We start from the raw sequence: 26,274 nt of genomic DNA on the forward strand, positions 1-26,274 counted from the left end.
GAAATGATTTGAAAATTTATTTGGTGTACTAAGATTTTATTTAGAATATTGAGCAAATAATTCAGGATATATTTTATAAAGATAAATGTTTCATCATAAATAAGTGGAAGACTTTTCCTATTCTTTCTTCCTATTCTTCCTAGTCTGCTCACTTAAGACAAATCAAATTCAGACACAAACTAGGATTGGCATAGTGAAGAGGTCATAAACGCTACCATGCATGTCAGTAGAGTAAAATTGTGCATGTCTTATAAACACAAAATAGATGAATTCTTACATTAAAACATTCTTGGAAAGGACAAAGCCTTAACAGGAACTAATGTTGTGCCTTTTCTCTCCTTTGCCCCATATAGAGTGGAAAACATGACCAACCACTCAGCAGGAATGGGATTCTTCCTCGTGGCACTCTCAGACACCAGAGAGCTGCAGGTTTTACATGGCTTTCTGTTTTTGCTTATTTACCTGGTGACTCTTATGGGGAATCTTCTCATTATTGTCCTGATCACTCTGGATCAGTGTCTTCACACCCCCATGTACTTCTTCCTGAAGAACTTAGCAGTTTTTGATGCCTGCCTCATTTCCATCACACTTCCAAAAGTTATCCTGAACTCTTTATCCCACAGAAACACCATTTCATTCTCAGGTTGCATATTACAGGTGTTGCTGGTGATCCACTTTGCTGGATCTGAGCTTTTCCTTCTAACTGCCATGTCCTATGACCGCTATGTGGCCATCTGTCACCCACTGCATTATGATGTCATCATGAACAGGAGAGTCTGTGTGAGCATGACAGCTACGTCCTGGTTTCTTGGGAGTGTCTTTGGAGTCTTATACTCAGCCAGCACGTTCTCTTTATCTTTCTGTGGCTCCAGAAAAGTTCCTCAGTTTTTCTGTGATGTCCCCTCCCTACTGAAGATCTCTTGCTCAAAGTCTCATGTCACCATTGATATTAGTGAGGCTATTGGGGTTATGTATGCACTTTTTAGTTTGTTGTCCATTGGATTTTCATATATTTGCATTTTCAATACAGTGCTGAGAATGCCATCATTACAAGGGTGCTCAAAAGCCTTTTCCACTTGTACGCCCCATCTCATAGTTGTCACAACATTTATTGTGACAGGCACCATTGCCTATCTGAAGCCAGTCCCTGATTCCCCACATCTTGTGGATTTTTTGGTGTCTGTGTTCTATTCTGTGTTGCCTGCATCTTTGAACCCCATAATATACAGCCTAAGGAACAAGGAAATCAAGGCAGCTGTGAGGAGGTTTCTATGGAAACTAAGTCATTATACATTCTATGGGGAAAAGCAATAGAACTAGAATTTATAAAACTAAATTCCATGGTTTAAAAATATATATATCTTACAATCTAGGATGAACATCAATATTCTATATAGTAAAATATTCACTTCATTTAAAAGTGCTAGGATAGGGGCGCCTGGGTGGCACAGCAGTTAAGCGTCTGCCTTCAGCTCAGGGCGTGATCCCGGCGTTACGGGATCGAGCCCCACATCAGGCTTCTCCACTGGGAGCCTGCTTCTTCCTCTCCCACTCTCCCTGCTTGTGTTCCCTCTTTTGCTGGCTGTCTCTATCTCTGTCAAATAAATAAATAAAATCTTTAAAAAAATTTAAAAAAATAAAAGTGCTAGGATAAAGTTGACATGATCATGCTTATTAATAAGTATTCATTATCATAGAACCTCCAAGAATAGCACATAAATTACGTAGTATCTGTGCATATAAATTGTTTCAGAAACACTACGACAGTTTTTCAAATGGATTACTGAACATGTCCATGTACTCCTTTTTTTTTTAATCTGGAATATATTACTTTACATGGCATAAATAACTCAGTAGATGCAATTCAATTAAGGAGCATGAGATGGGGTGATTATTCTAGACTATCCAAGGGGTCCTAATCTAATCATGAAAGTGGAGTATTTCAAGACATTGTTAGAGGGAGATCTGTCTATGGAAGTGTCGTCTTCCATTGCTGGCTTTGTAGATGGAAGGGGCCAACATATAGACAGAGGCATCCTCTGGAGATTGGTAAATGCAGGAACCGATAGCTCCCTGGAGATCCAGGAAAAGAGTGCAGCCATACCAGCCTCATTCTCATTTTAGCCTTGTGTGATTGGTGTTGGATTTCTAAATTACAACACCTTAAAATATAACATGTTATTAAACCATAGGATTTGTGAAAATTTGCTACAAAAGCAACAGAAATTTAACAAAAGCGTTAAACGCTTGTCTTCTTAAATATCTCTTAAATGAGAATTTCCTTAGAATAGGAATGCAGACTGAAACTGAAGGTCTTAGTTAAAGGTAAAAAAAAAATATGAAAAGAAAAAATACATCAAAATGCTTATAATTTTGCAAAATAGTTTAGATTATATTACTCTTTATTCACTATCTTTATCCACTAGATTTCATGCACTACCATTTTTATTTTATATGGAAAATATCCATTATAAATAAATAAATAAATAAATAAATAAATAAATAAATAAATAGATGAAATTAGATATTTTAATACTTATTGTTAGCATTATGTGATTGTTTTTAATATCTTATTAAATTTAGACTTATTTTTATTATGTCTTAGTTTACATTTAATCATTTGTTTCTTCCACTAGTGAAGTATTTAATTCCTATGTGGTATTTGTTGTGGAGACTCAATATACAATGATTATCTACTGCCAACTGTAGAGCTAACTGTAGAGGGAGGGCTGGAGCCCAAGGTGTCGGGAAAAGCTGGCAGGATATGATGGGATGCACTGCACCACGGGTGCCAAGGACAAGGTGGTTGCCCAGCACTTCAAGATGATCAACAAAAACTGGAAAGACAGCAAGAATGTGGCACAGGAGGTGAAGTTGCTGTGTTTGGGTGCTAAGGAGTCAGGGAAGAGCACCATTGTCAAGCAGATGAAGATCATACATGAGGACAGCTACTTGGAAGAAGAATGCTGGCAGTACCATGCAGTCCTGTACAACAACACCATCCAGTCCATCATGGCCATCGTCAAAGCTATGGGCAATATGAGGATTAACTTTTCCAACCTCTTCTGCATCAATGAGGCTAGGGGCTAACTAGGCAAGCAGCTACATCCAGAATAACTCTGAGGACCTGAACAACGGCAAGGATACCAAGGAAATCTATACACACCTCACCTTTACCATCAACACCGAGAACATGCAGTTGGTGTTTGATTTTCTCACCAACTTCACCATCATGAGCAACCTGAAGGACTGCAGCCTCTTCTGAGGGACAGTGGGGCCTTGCAGGATGAGCCACCAGCAACTCTGCTCCCCTCCTTGAGGAAAATGGGGAAAGAAGACAAGACTCCCCAAAACACCTTGACCACTTTCCCCCTCTTCTCTCTGTTCTTGGGTCCCCAACCCCTCTCTCAGCTCCAGAGACTCAGGAGAGGAGCTGACACATGCCTCCCTGTTTCAAGCCAGACCTTAATCCAGGTGTTGGTTCTGGGAATGGCCATGGTACCCCCTTCCTGGGCATCTGTTCTGGTCTTAACCATTGTCTTGCCCTGTGATGGGATTGGGGAGCACATGCTGCGTCTCCCAAGGCCTGTGGGTGGAGGATCACTCACTTCTCCACCCTGAGATGCCTGGCTTTGATAAACACCAGCCCCTGACTAAGCCCAAGTCCAAATGTTTAAAGGGAACCTCTTTCCCNNNCCCTTCCCACTCCTACTGTGGCCCCAAGGCTCCAAAGGAAAAAGCAAAAGAAGCATGAAAAGCCACTATTCCTGGAGATGACCCGCTCAGTTTTGTAGCTTTTAAAAAAAAAAAGTGAAAAAATAAATGAAAGTAAAGGGGAATGCAAACCTAGAAAACTTTATACAGAAAAACTATTTAAAACTGTCAGATCATGACCAGCACTCACACAGCATCCTTATAGCGATTCCACATTTTGACTGTCTGACAGTTTAAACCCATCCCTGTGCTAAATTACGCCTGTGCTGGCACTGTACCCGCCCTGCCTTACACAGATTTCGATTCCAAGCACAGTTCCAGACACCTGCTAACATCACTGAGGGTTCTGTCCCAGTGGCCATGATCCTGGCTCCCATTAACCTAAATGTAGCTCCTTACTCTCAGGTAGGAACCACCTCTGCCTGTTGAGGTCCATGCTTCTTGTGTGCCTGTCCTAGTCCCAGGTCCTTCAGAATTGAACACTTCTTGGTTTTTCTCTCTTTCTTTCTCATGTTCATTTGTGTTGTTTCTTAAATTCCACATATGAGTGAAATCATAAGGTATTTGCCTTTCTCTGACTGATTTATTTCACTTAGCATAGTACTCTAGCTCCATTCATGTCCTTGCAAATGACAAGTTTTCATTCCTTTTTTAGCTGAGTAATATTCCATTCAGATTTCTTTCTCCATTCATCAATCAATGATCATTTTGGCTCTTTTTATAATTTGGCTATTGTTGATAATGCTGTTATAAACATCAGGATGAATGCATCCCTTTAATTAGGTAATTTCAGTAAATACCTAAGAGTGAAATTGCTGGATCATATGGTAGTTCCATTTTTAACTTTTTGAGGAACCTCTATACCATTCTCCAGTGTGGCTGCACCAGTTTGCATTCCTACCAACAGTGAATGACGGTTCCCCTTTCTCCAGATTCTCACCAACATTGTTGTTTCCTGGATTGTTGATTTTAGCCATTCTGATAGGTGTGAGTGATATCTCATTATAATTTTACTTTGTATTTCCCTGATGGTGAGCGATGTTGATCCCGTTTTTATGTGTCTGTTGGTCATCTGTATGTCTTCTTTGAGAAGTGTCTGTTCATGTCTTCTGTGGAGCTGCTTTGTAATTGATTTTTCATTTAAGTTTGGAGAGGAGTATCAGGGTTAAAGTCTTGCTATGGTCAATGTTACATTTTCATTTGCCAATATTCTCATCACAGGGACATTATTTTTCCACTTCTGAAATCATATTTTCATTGATATATACTTAAGCGGAGACCTTTTTGAAATTAATTATTTTAGTTATATGGCATTCTTTTCACATATTAAGTTATGTTTGGCATCTATCATTACTTTCAATTCCACTGTTAAACTCAATATGACTTATCCATTCATAAGTTGTTGGACATGTGGGCTATTTCTGTAATTTGGCCATTGTTGGTAATGCTGGTATAAACATCGGGGTATATGTACCCCTTCAAATTAGTATTTTTGTGTTCTTTGTGTAATACCTAATAGTGACAATGTTGGATTTTAAAGTAATTCTATTTTTAAATTTCTGAGGAAACTCATACTGTTTTTCAGAGTGGTCACACAATTTGCATTCCCACCAACAGTGTAAGAGGGTTCCCCCTCTCCACACCCTTGCTAACACCTACTGTATTTTGTGTGGTTGATTTGAGTCATTTTGACATGTGTGAGGTAATATCTCATTATAGTTTTGATTTGTATTTCCCTCATGATGAGTGATGTTGAGGATCTTTTTCAGTGTCAATTGGTCATCTGTATGTCTTCTTGGTAAAAAAAAAAATGTATAATCATGGCTTCTGCCCATTGTTTAAAGATTTTATTTATTTATTAATTTATTTATTTGACAGAGGGAGAGAGAGCACTTGCACAGGCAGGGGGAGTGGCAGTCAGAGGAAGAGGGAGAAGCAGACTCCCCGCTGAGCAAGGAGCCCAACACAGGGCTTGATCCCAGGGCCCTGGGATCACAACCCAAGCAGATGTCCAACCAACTGGGGCGCCTGACTTCTGCCCATTTTTAATTGCATTATTCATTTTTAGGTGCTGAGTTTAAGTTCTTTATATAATTTGGATAATAACCTGAAGTGGGAAGGGGAGGGGAAGGGTTAAATAGGTGATGGATATTAAGCACTGCACTTGTTGTGAATAGCACTGTGTGTTGTATGTAAGTGTTGAATCACACAATTGTATGCCTGACACTAATATTAAACTGTATACTAACTCTAAATTAAATAAAAACTTAAAAAATGAATAAAAAGAACAAAGAAACCTCAATATGATTCATTGGACATTCCAATTATTTTATCCTATTTGAGACACATGATTTGGTGGATACCATATTTTGATATGTCCTTGTTAATATCTGGACTTTCCATGAAAATTAATTAATGTAGTTTACTATATCATAGAACAGATGGCTCTCCATTAGTTTCTCTTTCAGAAGGTCACGTTACATATTGCACATAACAGCAATGTTAGCACCTAAATAATATTTTTTGAGAGTATTTAGTAAGTAAATACATATAAATCAATTACTGTGCCTACAGGAAGTACTCAACAATAGTAATAAAAATTAATAACATTCCTTCTAATAAGTCACAAAAATACAGTCAACTGTTATTACAACTTTGAATTATATTCCCTTACAAAATTAAATTATTCATTTCATAGTTTGATATGTGTAGTCGTATATTAATTTTTCTATTTCTCTCATTTGCATTATGGTGGTTTCATATATCACTTATATGGATAAGGAGGAGTCAAAATTAAACATATTTTAACTTCTACTTTGATATCTGAATTCACACACTATGAAATGGAAATTCTTAGTCAAACAATATACTTAGTTAAAAGTGACTGACCAGAAAGACCCATTCTTAAGTACTCTTATCAGGTGTACTTTCAATTGTACTAGTTTGTAAATTGTCTTCATCTAATCTTTGAAGTCCTTTCTGAAACCTTGGGAGGTTATCAGGGGCTGATGATAAATACCTGGATGACTTCATATTAAATCCAATACACGTATGGTTGATCATTCATATCTATGAGAGGGGAGAGTCCATCTCAACCTTGCAATTCAATTGGAGAAGATTCCAGGAAGCCACAAAGTCAACAAATAGCTACTTTAATTTAAGACCGAAATAAATAGGTCAGTAGGAACTTTCCTTGTGAGACTCATTGCTGGCATTTAAAATATATAGTCTCTGCTTTTAGCTGAGTGGCCATGTGAAAACAATTCACCAATGAATATCATGTTGGTGATCGACTTTTTGTATATGGCCAGTATTATGTTAAGACACATTTCTTCTATTCCTTGTTGTTGAGAATTCTTATTTGAAATAGTTTTGGATATTTGCAAATACTTTTTGCAGTTATTGAGATATTTTTAATATATATTTAATATATGCACTTTTCATTTATTTATTATTATATAATCTTTCATTCTGTTAAGGTAATTAATCATATTAATTAATTTGTGTATGTGGAAACATCCTTATATTCCAAATGGGCATAATCCTTTCAATGTGCCAATGAGTTTAGTTTGCTAATATTTTGTTTAAGAATTTGCAGGTATGTGAGTTCTGAAGGAAGAAATGCAAACCAATAAAATAACAATTGGAGGATTTAATATCAAACTTTCAATAATGTATAAAACATTCAACAGGAAATCAATAAAGGAACAGTAGACGTAAATAACATTATAGATCATATGGACCAAAAAGACACACACAGATCATTCCACACATCAACAGAATACAAATCCTCCCCAATGTGCATGGAACATTCTCCAGGATAGATCACATATTAGGTTACAAAATGACTCAACAAATCTAGGACTGAAATCATACCAAGCATCATCCTTATCACAATGGGATAAAACAAGAAATCAATAAAGGATGGAAAACTAAATACACGGAATTAAAGTGTAGAATCTTGAACAACCAATGATGCAAATAAGTAATCATAAGGGAATTAGGAAATATTTTAAGACAAAGGAAATTAAAAGAATTTAGCACAGCAAAATTTGTGGGGTGCAGGAAAATAGTTCCAAGAAGGAAATTTGTAGCATTATATACCCACATTAAAACAGAATTATCTCAAATAGGCAACCTAACTTTACAACTAAGGGAACGAGAAGAAGAAAAAACTAAACTGTATATTTGCAGAAGAAACAAACAAACAAAACAAAACAAAACAAAACCACATAGTAAAGATTAATGAAAAAAGGAATGGAAAAAAGAAATAAAAGAAAAGAAACTAGGGGCGCCTGGGTGGCACAGCAGTTGGGCGTCTGCCTTCGGCTCAGGGCATGATCCCGGCGTTATGGGATCAAGTCCCACATCGGGCTCTTCCACTATGAGCCTGCTTCTTCCTCTCCCACTCCCCCTGCTTGTGTTCCCTCTCTTGCTGGCTGTCTCTATCTCTGTTGAATAAATAAATAAAATCTTTAAAAAGAAAAGAAACTAAGTATTGGTTTCTAGAAATAAAAAGAAAATTTCCAAAAACTTCACCAGAGTAACAAAAAAAGATAAAAGACTCAAACACTAAAATGATAGGGGAAGCAATACAATTGGTGCTACAGAAATTAAATCATCAAGGTGCCTGAGTGGGTCTGTCAGTTAAGCATCAGCCCTTGGCTCAGATCATGATCCCAGGGTCTTGGGATTGAGCCCTGTGTTGAGTACCATGCTCAGTGGGGAGTCTGCTTCTCCCTCTGCCATTCCCTCTGCTCATGCTCTCTCTCTCTGGCTCTCTCTTAAATAAATTAATTAAATATCAAAATAAAAAAAGAAATTAAAGGTATCATAAGAACCTGCTGTAAAGAATTATATGCCAACAAATTAGAGGACATGGAAGAGATAGAAATTTCCTAAAACATACACTGTAGCAAGAAATAATGATGGAGAAATAGAAAATCTAAGCAGACCAGTAACAAATAGGGAAATTGAATAATAATAAAAAAATCTCCCCAAAAGAAAAATCCCAGAGTAAGCCCATGGTTTCAATGGAAAATTCTACCAAACTTTTAAAGAAGAACTAACAACAATTCTCAAACTCCTCAAAAAAGTTTAAAAATATGGAGCAATTTGAAGCTCATTTTATGAGGCTAGCATTACAGTGATTGCTAAAGCCATGGAGAATGGAACACACACACTACAGTCTATGGTCTATTTTTTGAATTTTCACTTTATTGAAAACTGTCTTATGCTCTTTTTATTTGGAATCAATGGTTAATGACTGCATGCAGGAATACGTTATTGTCCTCTAAAGGATTTGTCCCTTCATTCAATATCCCCATTAAAATCCTCACTTAAAAAAATCAATCCATATCTTCTTTTTTAATTATTTCATTTTATTTTTTAAATTTCAATCCATATCTTCTAATGATTAATAATTTTTTGCATTTTGGCTTCCATTTCTTGAGCATGTTTTCAACTGTTTTATCCATTAAACAATTCTGAATTATTAGCATAGTATTTCCAATCATAGAATAAATAAAATTATATAGATATAGGTATATTATTATACATATAAGGTATAATACCCATATATGCACACATAAACATACAATTAGATATTTATATCACACACAAACAAACACAAAGAGTATATATTATTAGGAGGTAGATTATGGAAACAGATCATAACAGATTCTGAATTCCATAGATAATTTTCCAGAACATTTTCTAAAACATTAGGGAGATATAGATATGTAAATAAATGAGATTAATTTATAATTAATTAAATAAAATAAAAATTAATTTTATAATTAACATGCTGGTGTGATTATGGCACATATATATGGAATAATAATATTCATTCATAAATTTTTTATGTACTCAATGCATACATTTCTCTTGCATCTATAATATTGATATGAATTCTTTTAAACAATATATGGTTAATTTTAAAGAAAATTAGGAAAAGGGAACAACTATATAGTTTAAAATTAATAACTTACAATATTGAACATTCTTTATTTTTTGTTAACTATTTTATTTATTTGAAAGACAGAGCACAACTGGGGGTAGGGAGAGGGACAAGCATACTCTCCACTGAGTGTGGAGCCTGATGTGCGGCTCGATGTCACAACCCTGAGATCATGACCTGAACCAAAATCAAGAGATGGATGTTTAACCAATGGAGCCCTCAGGTGCCCTGATACTCAACATTATTAAATTTCAGAAAATATTATTTTCTCCTATTTTCTAGTATTTTCATCTCATATATTTATGATCTAATTTCACTGTCTAGAATTATAAAACATTTACAAATGACATATTTGTGAATTGTGGTTATGTGTTCATCAAACAAACATACTACAGTTTTTTGCTTTGTATGCTACATTCGTTTAACTTACTATATTTTTGTGCCTGTTTTTATATTAAATATAAAATCATGTGTTTCATAAGATTTGTTTAATGCATCAGAGAACCAATGTGTGGATACTTTATATACTTAGTATCTATTCTCACTCTAAGTGTTAAAACAAGAAAAGTAAATACAGAATATTTCCATAAGTCACATGAACCCTACAATAAACTCTGAACAGTGGGACATAATGGCATTTTGTGGCTGTGGAGATTTCTGTCAATACAAAACCATCTCCTAATATACCTCAAGGACACGTTCTTTTTCCCTACTTGAAATTCATATCATAAATGGCCTGGCCCTCTAGAGAATTCCATGAGGAAGAATAGCAAAGCATAATTATGCCTTATAATCCTGCTTAGGTAATGTTGAGTTTTATTTGCTAGTGTATTTTGAGGACTTTTATACGTATGTTAATTGGGTATATAGGCCTATAATTTTCTCTTAGTGTCATGGTTTGGCTTCAGTATCAAGGTAATTCTAGTCTTGTAAAATTAGTTTGGAAGATTTCCCTCTACTTCAAATTTTCCTGTGACAATTTTAGGAGGCTAATTATGTAAATGTTTAATAGAATTCATCAGTGAAGCCACTTGGTCCTGGAAAGTTTTGTCAATTGTATTTATCTTAAAAAAAAAAAAAAGAACTCTCAGTTTCATTGAGGTCTTCTATTATTTTTTTCTTGTCACTATTTCATTTATTTCTGGTCTGATTTTGTTACTTCCTACTTTCTTCTAATTTTTGAATTATTTTATTCTTTTTCTTCTAGTTTCTTGAGGTACAGATTGGTTTTTTTTCTTAATGCAGGCATCTATCAATGCAAACATTCCTCTCAGAATTTGTTTTGCTGCACCCTATAAGTTTTGGTATGTTGTGTTTGCACTTAATTTGTTTCAAGATTGCTTTAATATCACTTTATATTTCTTCTTTTACCCATTGAATGATCAAGAGTGTGTTGTTTAATTTCCACATATTTGTAATTTTCCAGTTTTCTTCCTATTATTGATTTCTGGTTCCATACCATTGTGGTTGGAAGAGACACTTGATATGATTTCAACCATCTTAGATTTGTTGGCTTCTTTTGTCATCCAATATTTAATGTTTCCTGGAAAACGTCTCATGTGTAATTAAGAAGAATATGCATTCCTGCTGGAGTTGGATATATTATTCTGTATGGGGCAAAAGCAGTATCAAAATGAGACACATAGATGAAAGGGATCTAAAAATAAATCCATGTACAGCCAACTAATCTTTGAAAAGAATGTGGAAATACAATGAAGAAAGTATAGTCTCTTCAATAGTGATGGAAAACTGGATATCCATATGAAAAATAACAAAATGAGATCCTATATTATACAATTCACAGAATTAATCTGAAATAGATCAAATATTAAATGTAAGACCTAAACCCATAAAACTCCTAGAAGAAAACATGGCAAAAATTTCCTCAACATTGGTCTTGAAAATGACTTTTTGGATAGGGCACCTAAAGCTTAGACAACAAAAGCAACAATAAAAAAGTGGTACTATTTCAAACTAAAAAGTATCTCCACAACAAATGAAAACAAACAAAAAACACAATAAAATGAAAAGAATATATACAGAATGGGGAGAGGGAAACAAGATAATGGACGAGTGTATGTTCTAGTTTTATCTGGTCCCTGAATTCAGCTATTTATACATCAAATCATTCTGAACACCTGTGAATTCAATCTGGGATCTAAGAAAAGAATTGCTGCAATTCTAAAAATAGGAGATTGACCACTTTTTGCAAGGTAGGAGGTGTGGAGAGGTGAATATGGGGGGATATATTGGTAGATAAACTGTGGCGGGAAGGAGACTCTGGAAGCTGGCTACAGGAAAGTGATACAGCAGTGCAGTGTAAATCAGAATTTTTAGAAGTCTGCTCCTGTGAGGGACACCCCTACCTGAAAAGTGATCAGATGACAAAGCAGGGAAGAATCCTAGATGGAACACTGTGGCCTCAGGATCAGTGGCATTACAGAGAGAATGGGGGTGCTTGAGCTGCAGAGTTCTTAATCATTAGAACAGGGAAATTGGCTGCAGCCTGTGAGTGTGGGAGCATGGTCTCAGCTCAGTTTGCCATAAAATGTGAACCTTGGCGGGATAGAGGGACCAATCTATGTGAAGGGGCCGTGCAAAGGAAAGAAACACAGTGACCTTACTCCTTCCCCTGGGAAGGGCAGTGCAGGTGTGCACACAATCAGGTGACTTCTCTCCATGTGGGGGCTCTGCAAGTGGCAGGCCCTCTGTGACCCACCTCCCCCCTGGGAATATCTGAATGGTTTGCACTGCAGGAGTCTGCAGAGTTTAGCACACACAAAATGAAGATGGCTATTCCCTGAGGGTTTATTGAAGAGATGGGTCCTCTATCTTTCAGCTCCAGGTCTGGAGATCAGGTGCCACTATTTTAATTTTCATCCTCTAAGCTGGGTGGAAAGCCTTTGGGGAATAAAAGCCATATAAAGCAACCTGAAGCATCTTACACTGCCTCCGGACCCCTGACAAGGGGCAATGCAAGACTACACAGTCAAACACATCTGAGAATCTGAGCAGCGGACCCCCCCCCCCTTGAAGACCAGATGGAACATCACAGGAATACCAAGTTTATGAAGCACTGCAAAATTCCGGCCCTGGGGGAAAATAGTATATAGAACTTGAAGGTTTTTTTTCCCCTCATGTTTCTTTTAATTTCAGGTTAGAATGTTCTTTTTTTTTTTCTTTTTCAACTAGTTTCTTATTTTATCAACTCTTTAAGTCTCATTAACTGTCATTTTTACATTTACATTTTATAGATATATACTTTGTTTTTGTCTTCCTTTCAATGTATTCAATTTTATTTTTGTATATATGTATACATATACATTTTGCTTTATTTAAAATTGTGGGATTTAGTGTCTTCTAACAAACAGACCAAAATCCACCCAGGACCAAGTAGATCACCCTGTTTTGTTCACTTGGGACACTACGTTCTCTCCTTTCCCCCCTTTTCTTTCCATATTTTTTTTCTTTTTCTTTTCTTTTTGGTTATTGACCTTTTCAGATTTGTCTAGTGTATTTTGCTTGGGTTGTGGCTGATATTTTTTATTTTGTTCTCTCCTTCATCCATTATTCTCTGGGCAAAATGACTAGGAGGAAGAATTCAAAACAAGAGGTAATAATCTCTGCCACACACCTAATCAAAGTGGGTATAAGTAAAATGTCAGAGCTAGAATTCAGTATAACAATTATAAAGTTACTACCTGGGCTTGAAAAAAGCATAAGAGATGCTAGAAAATCTCTTAGTGCAGCAATAATACCTAATTGGGCTGAAATTAAGAAAAAGCTTTAACTGAGATGCAGTCTAAAATGGATGCTCTGACAGCTATGGTACATGACTCAAAAGAGTCAGTGACATAGAAGAAAAGATGACAGAAAGGAAGGAATTGAGAAAAAGAGAAAAGAAAAAAAACAACTAATGGACCATGAAGGGAGGCTTTGAGATAGCAGTGATAACATAAAGCAAAACAATATGAGAATTACTGATGTCACAGAGGAAGAAAAAAGAGAGAGGGTCAGAAGGTATACTTCAGCAAATCATAGCTGAAAACTTCCCTAATTTGGGGAACAAAACAAGCATTTCAGGACAGCAGGTACAGAGAACCCCCATCAAAATCAATAAAAATAGATCAACAACCCAAAATAATACATGGAGGCTAAAAAAAAATCCTACTAAAGAACAATATTTCAACCAGGAAACTAAAGAAAATTTTTTAAAAAATTGTGGAAACTAATAACAATGAAAGCATAACTGTTCAAAACTTTTGGGATAGAACAATGGTGGTCCTAAGGGGAAAGTACATAGCAATACAAGCCTTTTTTAAAAAAGAAAAAAACTCAAATACACAAGCTAACCTTACACCTAAAGGGGCTGGAGATAGAACAGGAAATAAAGCCTAAACCCAGTAGGAGAAATATAATAAAGATTAGCACAGAAATCAAGGAAATAGAAACAAAAAGAACAGTAGAATATATCGATGATACCAGCAGCTGGTTCTTTGACATAATTAATAAATCAATAAATCCCTACCCAGCCTTATCAGAAAGAACAGATAAAGACTCAAATTAATAAAATTATGAATGAAAGATTAAAGATCACAACCAAGATCAAGGAAATACAAACAATTTTAAGAACATATTATGAACAAACATATGCCAACAAATTAGGAAATCAGCATGAAATGGAAGCATTCTTGGAAACTTATGAACTACCAAAACTGAAACAGGAAGAAATAGAAAACCTAAACAGACACATAACCAGCAAGGAAATTGAAGCAGTAATTAAAAATCTCACAACACACAAGAGTCCAAGGCCAGATGGCTTCCCAGGGGGAATTCTAACCAACATTTAAAGAAGAACTAATACCTATTCTTCTGAAGCTGTTCCAAAAAGTAGAAATGGATGGAAAATTTCCAAACTCTTTCTATAAGGCCAGCATTACCTTACTCCCAGAACCAGACAAAGATCCAATCAAAAAGGAGAATTACAGACAAATATCTATGATGAATATGGATGCCAAAAATTGCAGCAAGATACTAGCCAATAGGATCCAACAGTATATTAGAAATATTATTCACCAAAATGAAGTGGGATTTTTCCCCTGGGCTTCAAGTTTGGTTCAACATATACAAATCCATCAATGTGATACATCACATTAATGAAAGAAAGGATCAGAACCATATGATCCTTTTAATTGATGAAAAAAAAACATTTGACATAATACAGCATTCTTTCTTGATTAAAACTCTTCACAGTGTAGGGATAGAGGGAACCTACCTCAAAAACATAAAAGCCATCTATCTAAAGCCAACAGTGAATATTATTTCCAATTGGGAAAAAACTGAGAGCTTTTCCACTAAGGTCAGGAACATGACAGGGATACCCACTCTCACCACTGTTATTCAACCTACTACTAGAAGTCCTAGCCTCAGCAATCACACAACAAAAAGCAATAAAAGGCATGCAAATTGGAAAAGAAGTCCAACTCTAAGTCCAACGTGGCAGGACATAAAATCAATGCACAGAAACCTGTTGTGTTTCTATATACTAACAATGAGACAGAAGAAAGAGAAATTAAGAAGTTGATCCCATTTAGAATTTCACCAAAAACTATAAGATACGTAAGAATAAACCTAACCAAAGAGGCAAAGGATTTGTATTCTAAAAACTACAGAACACTTATGAAAGAAACTGACAAAGACACAAAGAAATGGAAAAAACATTCTATGCTCATGGATTGGAAGAATAAATGTTGTTAGATGTCTATGCTACCCTGAGCAATCTACACATCCAATGCAATCCCTATCAAAATGCCTTCAACATTTTTTTTTTTACAGAGCTGGAACAAATAATCCTAAAATTTGTATGGAACCAGAAAAGTCCCCGAATAGTCCTGGAATGTTAACAGGAAAACTAAAGCTGGGGGCATCACAATGCCGGAGTTCATGCTATAATACAAAGCTGTGACAATCAAGGCAGTACGGTACTACCACAAAAACAGACACATAGAACAATGGAACAGAGTAGAGAACCCAGAAAGAGACTCTCAATGATATGATCAACTAATCTTCTACAAAGCAGGAAAGAATACCAATGGAAAAAGACAGTCTCTTCAAGAAATGGTGCTAGGAAAATTGGACAGTCACATGCAGAAAATTAAACTGGATTGTTATCTTACACCATATACAAAATAAACTCAAAATGGATGAAAGACCTCAATCTGAGACAGAAAACCATCAAAATCCTAGAGGAGAATACAGGCAGTAATTACTCTGACATTGGCCTCAGTGACTTCTTTCAAGACATGTCTCTAAAGAGAAGGGAAATAAAAGCATAAATGAACTACTGGGACTTCGTCAAAATAAAACCTTCTGCACAAGAAAGGAAACAGTCAGCAAAATTTAAATTCAACCTACAGAATGGGAGAATATATTTGCAAATGACATATCTGATAAAGGGCTAGAATAGAAGATCTATAAAGAACTTAACAAATTCAAGACCCAAAGAACAAATAATCCAGTCAAGAAATGGGAAGAAGATATGGACAGACACCTCCAAAGAAGACATACAAATGGCCAACAGACACAGGAAAAAGTGCTCAACATCACTCAGCATCAGGGAAATGCATATCAAAACAAAAATGAGATACCAGTTCATACCAGTCAGAATGGCTAAAATTAACAAGACAAGAAACATCAAATTTTTGTGAGGATGCAGAGAAAGGGCAATACTCTTAAACTGTTAATGGGAATGCCCACTAGTATAGTCACTCTGGAAAACAGTATGGAAGTTCCTCAAGGAGGTAAAAATAGAGCTACCCTACAACTCAGCAGTAACACTACTATGTATTTATCCCAAATTCATATGTAGTGATTCAAAAGGGCACTGGCACCCCAACGTTTAGAGCAGCAATGTCTACAATAGCCAAACAGTGGAAAGAGCCCAGATGTCCATCGACAGATGAATGGATAAAAAAGAAATGGTATATATGCACAATGGAATACACTTAGCCACCAGAAAGAATGAATACTTACCATTTACATTGATGTGGATAGAACTGGAGGGTATTTTGCTCTTCAAAATAAGTCAATCAGAGAAAGACAATTATCATATGGCATATGTTTTCCTCATATGTGGAATAAAAGAAATAGTGTGGCAGATCATAGAGGAAGGGACAGAAACTGAATTGGCAATTCATCAGAGAGGGAGAAAAACCATGAGACACTGTTAATAGGAAACAAACTGAGGGTTCCTGGAGGGGAGGCAGGTGGATGATTGGGTAATTGGGTGTGGGGCATTAAGGAGGGCCATTGATGTGATGAGCAATGGATGTTATGTGCAACTGATGAACACTACATCTGAAAATAGTGATGTACTATATGTTGGCTAATTGAGTTAAAATAAATAAAAAAAAGAAAAAGAAAAAAAAGGAAAAAAGAATACATGTAGAATGGGAACATATTTAAACCACAAATCTGACAAGGTACTGATATCTAAAATATGGAAGAGGGGTGCCTGGGTGGCTCAGTCGTTAAGCATCTGCCTTCAGCTCAGTCATGATCCCAGGGTCCTGGATTGAGCCCTGCATGGGGCACCCTGCTCAGTGAGAAGACTGCTTCTCCCTCTCCCACTCCCCCTGCTGGTGTTCCCTCTCTTGCTGTGTCTCTCTCTGTCCAATAAATAAATAAAATCTTTTAAATAATAAAATAAATAAAATAAAATATGGAAGGAACTCAAACAACTCAATAGAAAAAATGTGATTAAAATAGAGAAAAGAGGGGCACCTGGGTGGTGCAGTTGTTAAGCGTCTGCCTTTGGCTCAGGGCATGATCCTGGCGATCTGGGATCAAGCCCCACATCAGGCTTCTCTGCTAAGAGCTTGCTTCTTCCTCTCCCACTCCGCCTGCTTGTGTTCCCTCTCTCGCTGGCTGACTGTCTCTCTCTGTCAAACAAGTAAATAAAATCTTTTAAAAAAATAGGGAAAAGAGTTGAATAGACATTTTTCCCCAAGGAAATACAAATGTTGAGCAAGTGCTTTCAAAAATACTCAATATCACTAATCAGTAGAAAAATGCAAATAAAAACCATGACAAAGTGCAACTCACACATGTTAGAATGATATAATTTTAAAAACAAAATATAATGTTAGTGATGCTATGGAGACGAGGGAATACTTGTACACTTTTGATCAGAATGTGAATTGATACAGTCATTAAAGAAAATAGTATGGAGGTTCCTTAAAACATTTTAAAATAGAACTACCATAAGATCCAGTAATGTCACATCTGGGAATTTATATAAAGGTAATAATATCATCATTTTTTTCCAATTTTATATTATTTTTATTATACTATGTTAGTCACCATACAGTACATCCCTAGTTTTTGATGTAAAGTTCCATGATTCATTACTTGCGTACAACACCCAGGGCACCATGCAATACATGCCTTCCTTAATACCCATCATTTTGAAGTGCTATCTGCACTCTAATATTTATTACATGATTATTTACAATAGCCAAGATATGAAGCAAACTAAATGTTGTTTGATGAATAAAGAAAATCTACTAAAAATATACAATGGAATATCATTTATCCTTTAAAAAAGGAAGGAAATCTTGCCTTTTGTGACAACAAGGATGAACCTGGAGGAAATTATGTTAATTGAAAAAAATGTCACATGGCAGAAGATACATACTATATGAATCATTATGTGTGGAATCTCAAAAAAGAAACAAGTAAGAAAAACCCAAACTGAGAAACAGAGAGTAGAAGCATGGTTGCCAGTGGTTGGGAATTTGGGGAGATTTTGGTGAAAGGGTACAGGGTTTCAGGTTAAGATAAATAAGTTCTGAGGATTTAATGTGCAGCGTGGTGACCACATTTAATAATACTGTAGTATAAACTGAAATTTGGTAAGATAGATCTTAAATCTTTGTGGAAAAAAGTGATAACTATGTGAATAGGTGTGTTAACTATGGTAATTGCTTCACACTGTACATGTATATCAAATCATCACATTGTACACTTATATTCAATCTTATTTATCATGTATGCTTCAGTAATGATGAACAATAAAATATAAAATATAAATATTTACATGTTTGGTGGATTTCATGATTCTTACTCAAAGAAAGATCTCAAATGATATGGCTTTGACTTTGAATTGAGTTGAATCCATGTGAATCCATACTATAAGTATTAGATGTAGATTTTTACCCACTATTTCTGTCCCTTAGCATTTTAATCATTTGTTTCATTTCTAAAATCTCCATGAAAAATTAGTCACTGCAGGTTTGTGATTTTTAAACGCTTTTAATATATGAAATTAGGGAAGCAAATAGAATCAATGTGGAATCCCTCTGCTGTATTTCTGGATTGCAGACGATTGCCAGCATAACCTTCTCTAGGATTTTGGTGCTGTTTACAAATATATTTATACTATGGTAAAATGAGAACAACAACAACAACAAGTGTTCCCTGGGCCCTCCCAGGGTACAGCTACCACATGGCTTGGAACACTGAAGGGAACAAATCCCCATCACTTAGAGCCATTGTGGTCTTCTTGCTAAAGTGTGACAGAAGTTTTGGCATCTCAATCTCATTTACTATATAGGTCCCCGTTAAGTCCAGATCTCAATTAGCCAATACAGTAGACTATTAGAACACTTTTCAGGTACTCAAAAAACACATTAAATTATAAACCTAGCATGAGTATACCTGTGGAAATGAGTACTACCCTATCCATCTTCTACTATATTCTCTTTGATCTAACACCCTTAGAATCAACTTCCATGCACACGATCCATATTTCTTCCAACATAAGTTGTCACTATCCTGTGATTCATTTAGTTCATAAGCACTGCTTTTCAATACAGTTTCTTTAGGTCTCCTGCTATGTTCTGCTGGAATCTTAATCTCCCTATGTCACTGGAAGAAATGAGAAAAGTTTGGAAACATGACAAAAAGAGAATTTCACCTCCTTGCAAAGACTTCTCGCAGATGGAGCCAATGGAATAATTCTTTGTGTGGGTTAGTTGATTCTCTCAAATAAGCGGGATTGTGTGGAATGCTTATATCATCAAACAATGTTCAGGAATTTCAGGTTCAAATTTCCCAGCCTTGTCTGAGTCGACATAAATGTCTGCAATCCATTTCCCAGTGTCCCACTATTCCCAAACAATGCCCTTTCTTTGTGTAAGATATTTTGGATATTCTCTGTATTTGAATTCTCAGGAAAAAAGAACAAATTATCTGTGTGTATATATAGACAGGTCTATCTATCTGTCATCTATCTATCTATCATCTATCTATCTATCTATCTATCTATCTATCTATGTATCTATCATCTATCTATGTACCATCTATCTATCATCATCTATCCATCTAATCTGTATATATGGTATATATATACACTACATTAGCCCGTGCAATTATTTGGAATGTTCAAAATCTGCAGTGTGTGCTACAAGGCTGGAAATTCAAGGGATAGTTAATATGTCAGCTCAAAACCAATGGTTGACTACTGGAGAGCCAGGGAAGAGCCGATGTTGCAGTTAATGTCCAAACGCCACTATAGCTGCAGAACTCATTTATACTTAGCAGGAAGTCCATCTTTTTTTTTTCTGTTCATCCAACACCTTGACCACCCTCTTGGGCCTTACTCTTGGGCCATGCTCTCCTCCAGGTTTCTGTGACATATACACATTCCTAACTTTCTGACCAAAAGTGACCTTTTTTATCCCATGTTGAATTTCTCCTTAGCTCAACTAACACTTTTTACTGTAACCCAAGGGTCTGTTTATGGCTTTCTTTATGTTATGTTTTTCGGAGAATTCTGAGTAGCTGAAGTTATAAAACCTGAAGTTTAGATCTCCTCCTTCGGTATTTACTTTGAATTTCCAACTAGAACTGAATAGTAAACTGAATACATATTTGATATTTCATATATGTCACAAACCTAATATGGCCAAAATATCTATCCAACCAACAAACACATTATGTCCTTGTTTTTCTCATGTATCATTCTCAATAAAGATAGCCACCAATGAAATTCTAAGGTCACACAAAAAATATAAAACTAGTTATTATCTTTGCTGACACAGTTCCATAACTGCATGCAAGCTGCCCTTCAGCAGGTAATATCAGCTCCTACTCCAAATATTTCTGATATCTAAACATTTCTTTACATCATGTCCTACTTTCCCTCTTCACACCACTATGATTCTTTCTTCTGTTCCCAGAAAAGCCACCTAAACAATCTCCCAAATTTATGTCTCGTTCAACAAATCTTTCTGTACAGACCAGTGATATTCAATTTTAAAACAAACAAAAAACAAAAATAATAAGAGAGTGAACAACTAAAGAAACAACAATGTTAAATGATTATTTTTAGCAATGCAATAATATTAAAGTACTTTATTATTTTTTTTAAATATTCATTTAATTACTATATAATGTCTTATTAGTTTCAGAGGTAGAGTGGAGTGATTCATCATTCTCATATAATACCCAGTGCTAATTACATCACATGTTTTCCTTAATGTCCATCACCCAATGACACCACCCCCCCTTCTCTCCAGTAACCCTCATTTAGTTTCCTATTATTAAGAATCTCTTATGGTTTGTCTCCATCTCTGATTTCATCTTGTTTTACTTTTTTCTCTCTTCCCCTATTTTCACCTCTGTCTTAAATTCCACATATGAGTGATATCATATGACAATTGTTTCTCTCTGATTGACTTATTTCACTTAGCATAATACCCTCTACTTCTGTCCACATCATTGCAAGTGGCAAGACTTCATATTTTTGATGGCTGGGTAATATTCCATTTTATGTATATACCACTGCTTCTTTATCTGTTCATCTCTCAAGGGATATCCTGGCTTTTTCCATAGTTTGCTTATTATGGACATTGCTGCTATAAACATTGGGGTGTATGTGCCCCTTTGGATCACTATATTTGTATATTTGTGGTAAATATCCAGTAGTGCAATTGCTGGGTCACAGGGTAGCTCTATTTTCAGCTTTTTGAGGACCCTCCATACTGTTTTCTGCAGTAGCAGTACTACCTTGCATTCCCACCAACAGTATAAGAGGGTTCCACTTTCTCTGCATCCTCGCCAACATCTGTTATTTCCTGACTTGTTAATTTTAGCCATTCTGAATGGTGTGAGGAGGTATCTCATTGTGGTTTGTATTTGCATTTCCCTGATGCTGAGTGATGTTGAACATTTTCTGATGTGTCTGTTGGTTATTTGTATGTCTTCTTTTAAGAAATGTCTGTTCATGTCTTCTGCCCCTTTCTTGACTGGATTATTTGTTCTTTGAGTGTTGAGTTTGATACGTTCTTTATAGATTTTGGATACTAGCCCTTTATGTGATATATCCTTTTTCTTTTTAAAAACTTTTTATTTATTTATTTGACAGGGAGAGATAGCCAGTGAGAGAGGGAACACAAGAAGGGGGAATGGGAGAGGAAGAAGCAGGCTCCTAGGGGAGCAGGAGGCCTGATGCGGGGCTCAATCCCAGGACTCTGGGATCACACCCTGAGCTGAAGGCAGATGCTTAACGACTGAGCCACCCAGGCCCCCCTTTTACCTGATATGTCATTTGCAAATATCTTCTCCCATTTTGTTGGTTGTCTTTTGGTTTTGTCAACTGTTTCCTTTGCTGCGCAAAAGCTTTTTATCTTGATGAAGTCCCAATAGCTCATTTTTGTCTTTGTTTCCCTTGCCTTTAAAGACCTGTCTAGCCAGAAGTTGCTGCGGGTGAGGTCAAAGAAGTTTCTGGCTGTGTTCTCCTCTAGGATTTTGATAGATTTCTATCCCACATTTAGGTCTTTTGCCCATTTGAGTTTATCATTGTGTATGGTGTAAAGAAATGGTCCAGTTTCATTCTTCTGCATGTGGCTGTCCAATTTTCCCAACACCATTTATTGAAGAGACTGTGCTTTTGTATTGGATATTCTTTCCTTCTTTGTCAAAGATTAGTTGACCACAGAGTTGAGGGTCCATTTCTGGGTTCTCTTTTCTATTTCATTGTTCTATGTGTCTGTTTTTGTGCCAGTACCATACTGTCTTGATGATTAGAGCTTTGTAATAGAACTTGAAGTCCGGGATTGTGATGCCACTAGTTTTGGTTTTCTTTTTTAACTTCCCTTTGGCAATTTGGGGGACTTTTCTGATTCCGTACAAATTTTAAAATTACTTGTTCCAGTACATTGAAAAAAGGTGATGGTGTTTGGATAGGGATTGCATTGAATGTGTAGATCGCTCTAGGTAGCATAGAGATTTTAACAATATTTTTTCTGCCAATCCATAAGCATGAAAGTCTTTTCCATTTCTTTGTTTCTTCAATTTCTTTCACAGGTGTTCTATAATTTTCTGAGTACAGATCCCTTGCCTCTTTGGTTAGGTTTATTCCTAGGTATCTTATGGTTTTAGGTGCAATTGTAAATGGGACCTACTCCTTGATTTCTCTAGCCTCTGTCTCATTGTTAGTATAGAAATGCAAATAACTTCTGTGCATTGATTTTGTATCCTGCCTCCTTGATGAATTCCTGTATCAGCTCTAGAAATTTTGGGGTGGAGGCTTTTGGGTTTCCCACATAGAGTATCATGTCATCTGCAAAGAGTGAGAGTTTGACTTTTGCTTTGCCAATTTGGATGCCTTTTATTTATTTTTGTTGTCTGATTGCTGAGGCTAGGACTTTTAGTACTATGGTGAACAGCAGTGGTGATAGTGGGTATCCTTGCCATGTTCCTAATCTTAGGGGACAGCCCCAGTTTTTCCACATTGAGAATGATATTCATTGTGGGCTTTCCTATATGGCTTTTTCTGATATTGTGGTAGGTCCTCTATCCCTACACTGTGCAGAGTTTTAATCAAGTAAGAATACTGAATTTTGTCAATTTTTTGCATCTATTGAGAAAATCATATGTTTCTTGTCCTTTCTTTTATTAATGTAATGCATCACATTGATTGATTTGCAGATGTCGAAGCACCCTTACAGCCCAGAAATAAACCCCATGTGGTCATGGTGAATAATCCTTTTAATGTACTGTTGGATCCTATTAGCTACTATTTTGGTGCAAATTTTTGCATCCATGTTCATCAAGGAGATTGGTCTGTAATTCTCCTTTTTGGTGGGTTCTATGTCTGGTTTGGGATCAATATCATGCTGGTTTCATAGAATGAGTTTGGAGGTTTCCCTTCCATTTCTATTTTTTTGAAAGAGCTTCAGAAGAATAGGTATAAATTCTTGAAATGTTTAGTAGAATTCCCTCGGGAAGCTCTGTGGCCCTGGACTCTCATTTGTTAGAAGATTCTTAATTACTGCTTCACTTTCCTTGATGGTTATGGGTCTCTTCAGGTTCCTACTTCTTCCTGTTTCTGTTTTGGTAGTTTATACCTCTCTGGGAATGCTTCCATTTCTTCCAGATTGCCTAGTTTGTTGGCATATAGTTGTTCATAGTATGTTCTTATAATTGTTTGTATTTTTTCAGTGTTGGTCCTCTTTCATTCATTATTTCATTTATTTAGGTCTCTTCTCTTTTCTTTTTCATAAGTCTGGCCAGAGTTTTATCAATCTTATTAATTCTTTCATAGAATCAGCTCCTGGTTTCACCAACCTGCTCTACTGTTCTTTTGGTTTTTATTTTATTGATTTCTGTTCTAACCTTTATTATTTCTCTTCTCCTGCTGGGTTTAGGGTTTATTTGCTATTTTTCCTGCAGGTCATTTAGGTTTAAGGATAGGTTGTATATTTGAGACCCTTCTTGTTTCTTGAGAAAGGCTTGTAGTGCTATGTACTTCCATCTTAAAGACCAACTTTGTTCGTACCAAAGGTATTGAACACTTGTGTTTTTATTTTCATTTGTTTCCATGATTTTTTTAAGTTCTTAAATTAATTAAATTAATTACAGTTAAATTAATTTTCTGGTTGACCCATTCATTCTTTAGTAGGGTGCTCTTTATCCTCCATGTATTTGATTTTCTGTTGTGATTGAGTTCGTTTCACAGCATTTTGATCTGAAAATATGCAGGGAATAATCCCAATTTTTGGTACCTGTTGAGACCTGATCTATGACCCAGGATGTGATCTATTCTGAAGAATGTTCCACATGCACTGGAGAAGAATGTATATTCTGCTGCTTTAGGATAGAATATTTTGAATATATATGTGAAGCCCATCTGGTCCAGTGTGTCATTCAAAGCTCTTGCTTCCTTGTTGATCTGCTTAGGTGATTTGTCCATTGCAGTGATTGGTGTGTTAATGTCCCCTACTAATGTTGTATTATTATTGCTGTGTTTCTTTAATTTTGTTATAAATTGGCTTATATAATTTGCTGCTCCCATATTAGGGGCATGAATATTTACAATTGTTAGATCTTCTTGTTGGGTAGACCCTTTAATTATCATATAGTGTTCTTCTTCATCTCTTATTACATTTTTTGGTTTATTTTATTTTATTTTTATTTTTATTTTTATTTTTTTTATTTTTTTTATTTTATTTTTTTTTAATTTTTTTTTATTATAATTTCACATTTTTTGGTTTAAATCTAATTTATCTGATATAGAGATTGCTACCCCAGCTTTCTTTTGTTGCCATTAACATGAAAAACTTTTTCCCACCACCTCACTTTAAATCCGAAGATCACTTTGGGTCTAACATGAGTCTGTTGCAAGACAGCACATCAACAAGTCTTGTGTTTTTATCCAATCTGATAATCTGTGTTTTTTTTTTTTCCATTGGAGCATTTAACCCATTTACCTTCAGAATAACTATTGAACATTATGAATTTACTGTCATTGTATGATCTGTAAAGTCCCTCTTTTACATACTGCCTCTGTTTCTTTGTGGTCTATCTTACTTAGGGCTCTCTCTTTGCTTAAACAATCACTTTTAATATTTCTTGTAGGGCTGGTTTGGTGACTACAAATTCTTTGGGTTTCTGTTTGTCCTAGAAGATTTTTATCTCTCCTATTTTGAATGACCTTCTAGCTGGATAAAATATTCTTGGCTGCATATACTCCTCATTTAGCACCCTGAGTATATCATGCCAGCTATTTTTGGCCAGCCAAGTCTCTGTGCAGGGTTCTTCTGCCAGTCTAATATTTCTACCCTTGCATGTTGTGGACCTCTTGTCCTGAGCTACTTTCGGGATTTTCTCTTTGTTGCTGAGGTTTGCAAGTTTCACTATTATGTGTCACGGTGTTGACCTATTTTTATTAAATTTGAGGAGGGTTCCCTTTGCCTCTTGGACTTGGATGTCTGTTTCCTTCTGTAGGATATGGAAGTTCTCTGCTATAATTTGCCCCAATACACCTTCTGTTGTTCTTTCTCTTTCCTCTTCGTCTGTGATCCCAATTATTCTAATATTGTTTCACTTTATGGTGTCACTTATTTCTCGAGTTCTCCTCTCATTATCCAATAGTTGTTTATGTCTTTTTCTGAGCTTCTTTTTTCCATTATTTTGTCTTCTATATCAGTAATTCTGTCTTTTGCCTCATTTATGCTAACAGTTAGAGCCTCCATTTTTTAATAATATTTTTATTATGTTATGTTAGTCACCATACAGTACATCCTTAGTTTTTGATG

General features: G+C 35.8%; 1 protein-coding gene across 1 annotated transcript; it reads left to right on the forward strand.

Annotated features, from left to right (window-relative positions):
- The first annotated feature begins 363 nt into the window (after positions 1-363).
- Positions 364-1,314, forward strand: LOC103680604 (olfactory receptor 14K1-like). The gene has a single exon (XM_008710102.2). It carries the CDS (start codon positions 364-366, stop codon positions 1,312-1,314), a length of 951 nt encoding a protein of 316 aa, XP_008708324.2.
- Positions 1,315-26,274: the final 24,960 nt, after the last annotated feature.

Source organism: Ursus maritimus, unplaced genomic scaffold (assembly GCF_017311325.1).
Source record: "Ursus maritimus isolate PB19 unplaced genomic scaffold, ASM1731132v1 scaffold_5, whole genome shotgun sequence".
NCBI lineage: Eukaryota > Metazoa > Chordata > Mammalia > Carnivora > Ursidae > Ursus > Ursus maritimus.

Coding starts and splice junctions, on each gene's coding strand:
- LOC103680604 (XM_008710102.2), top strand. CDS start 364: ATGACCAACCACTCAGCAGGAATGGGATTCTTCCTCGTGGCACTCTCA.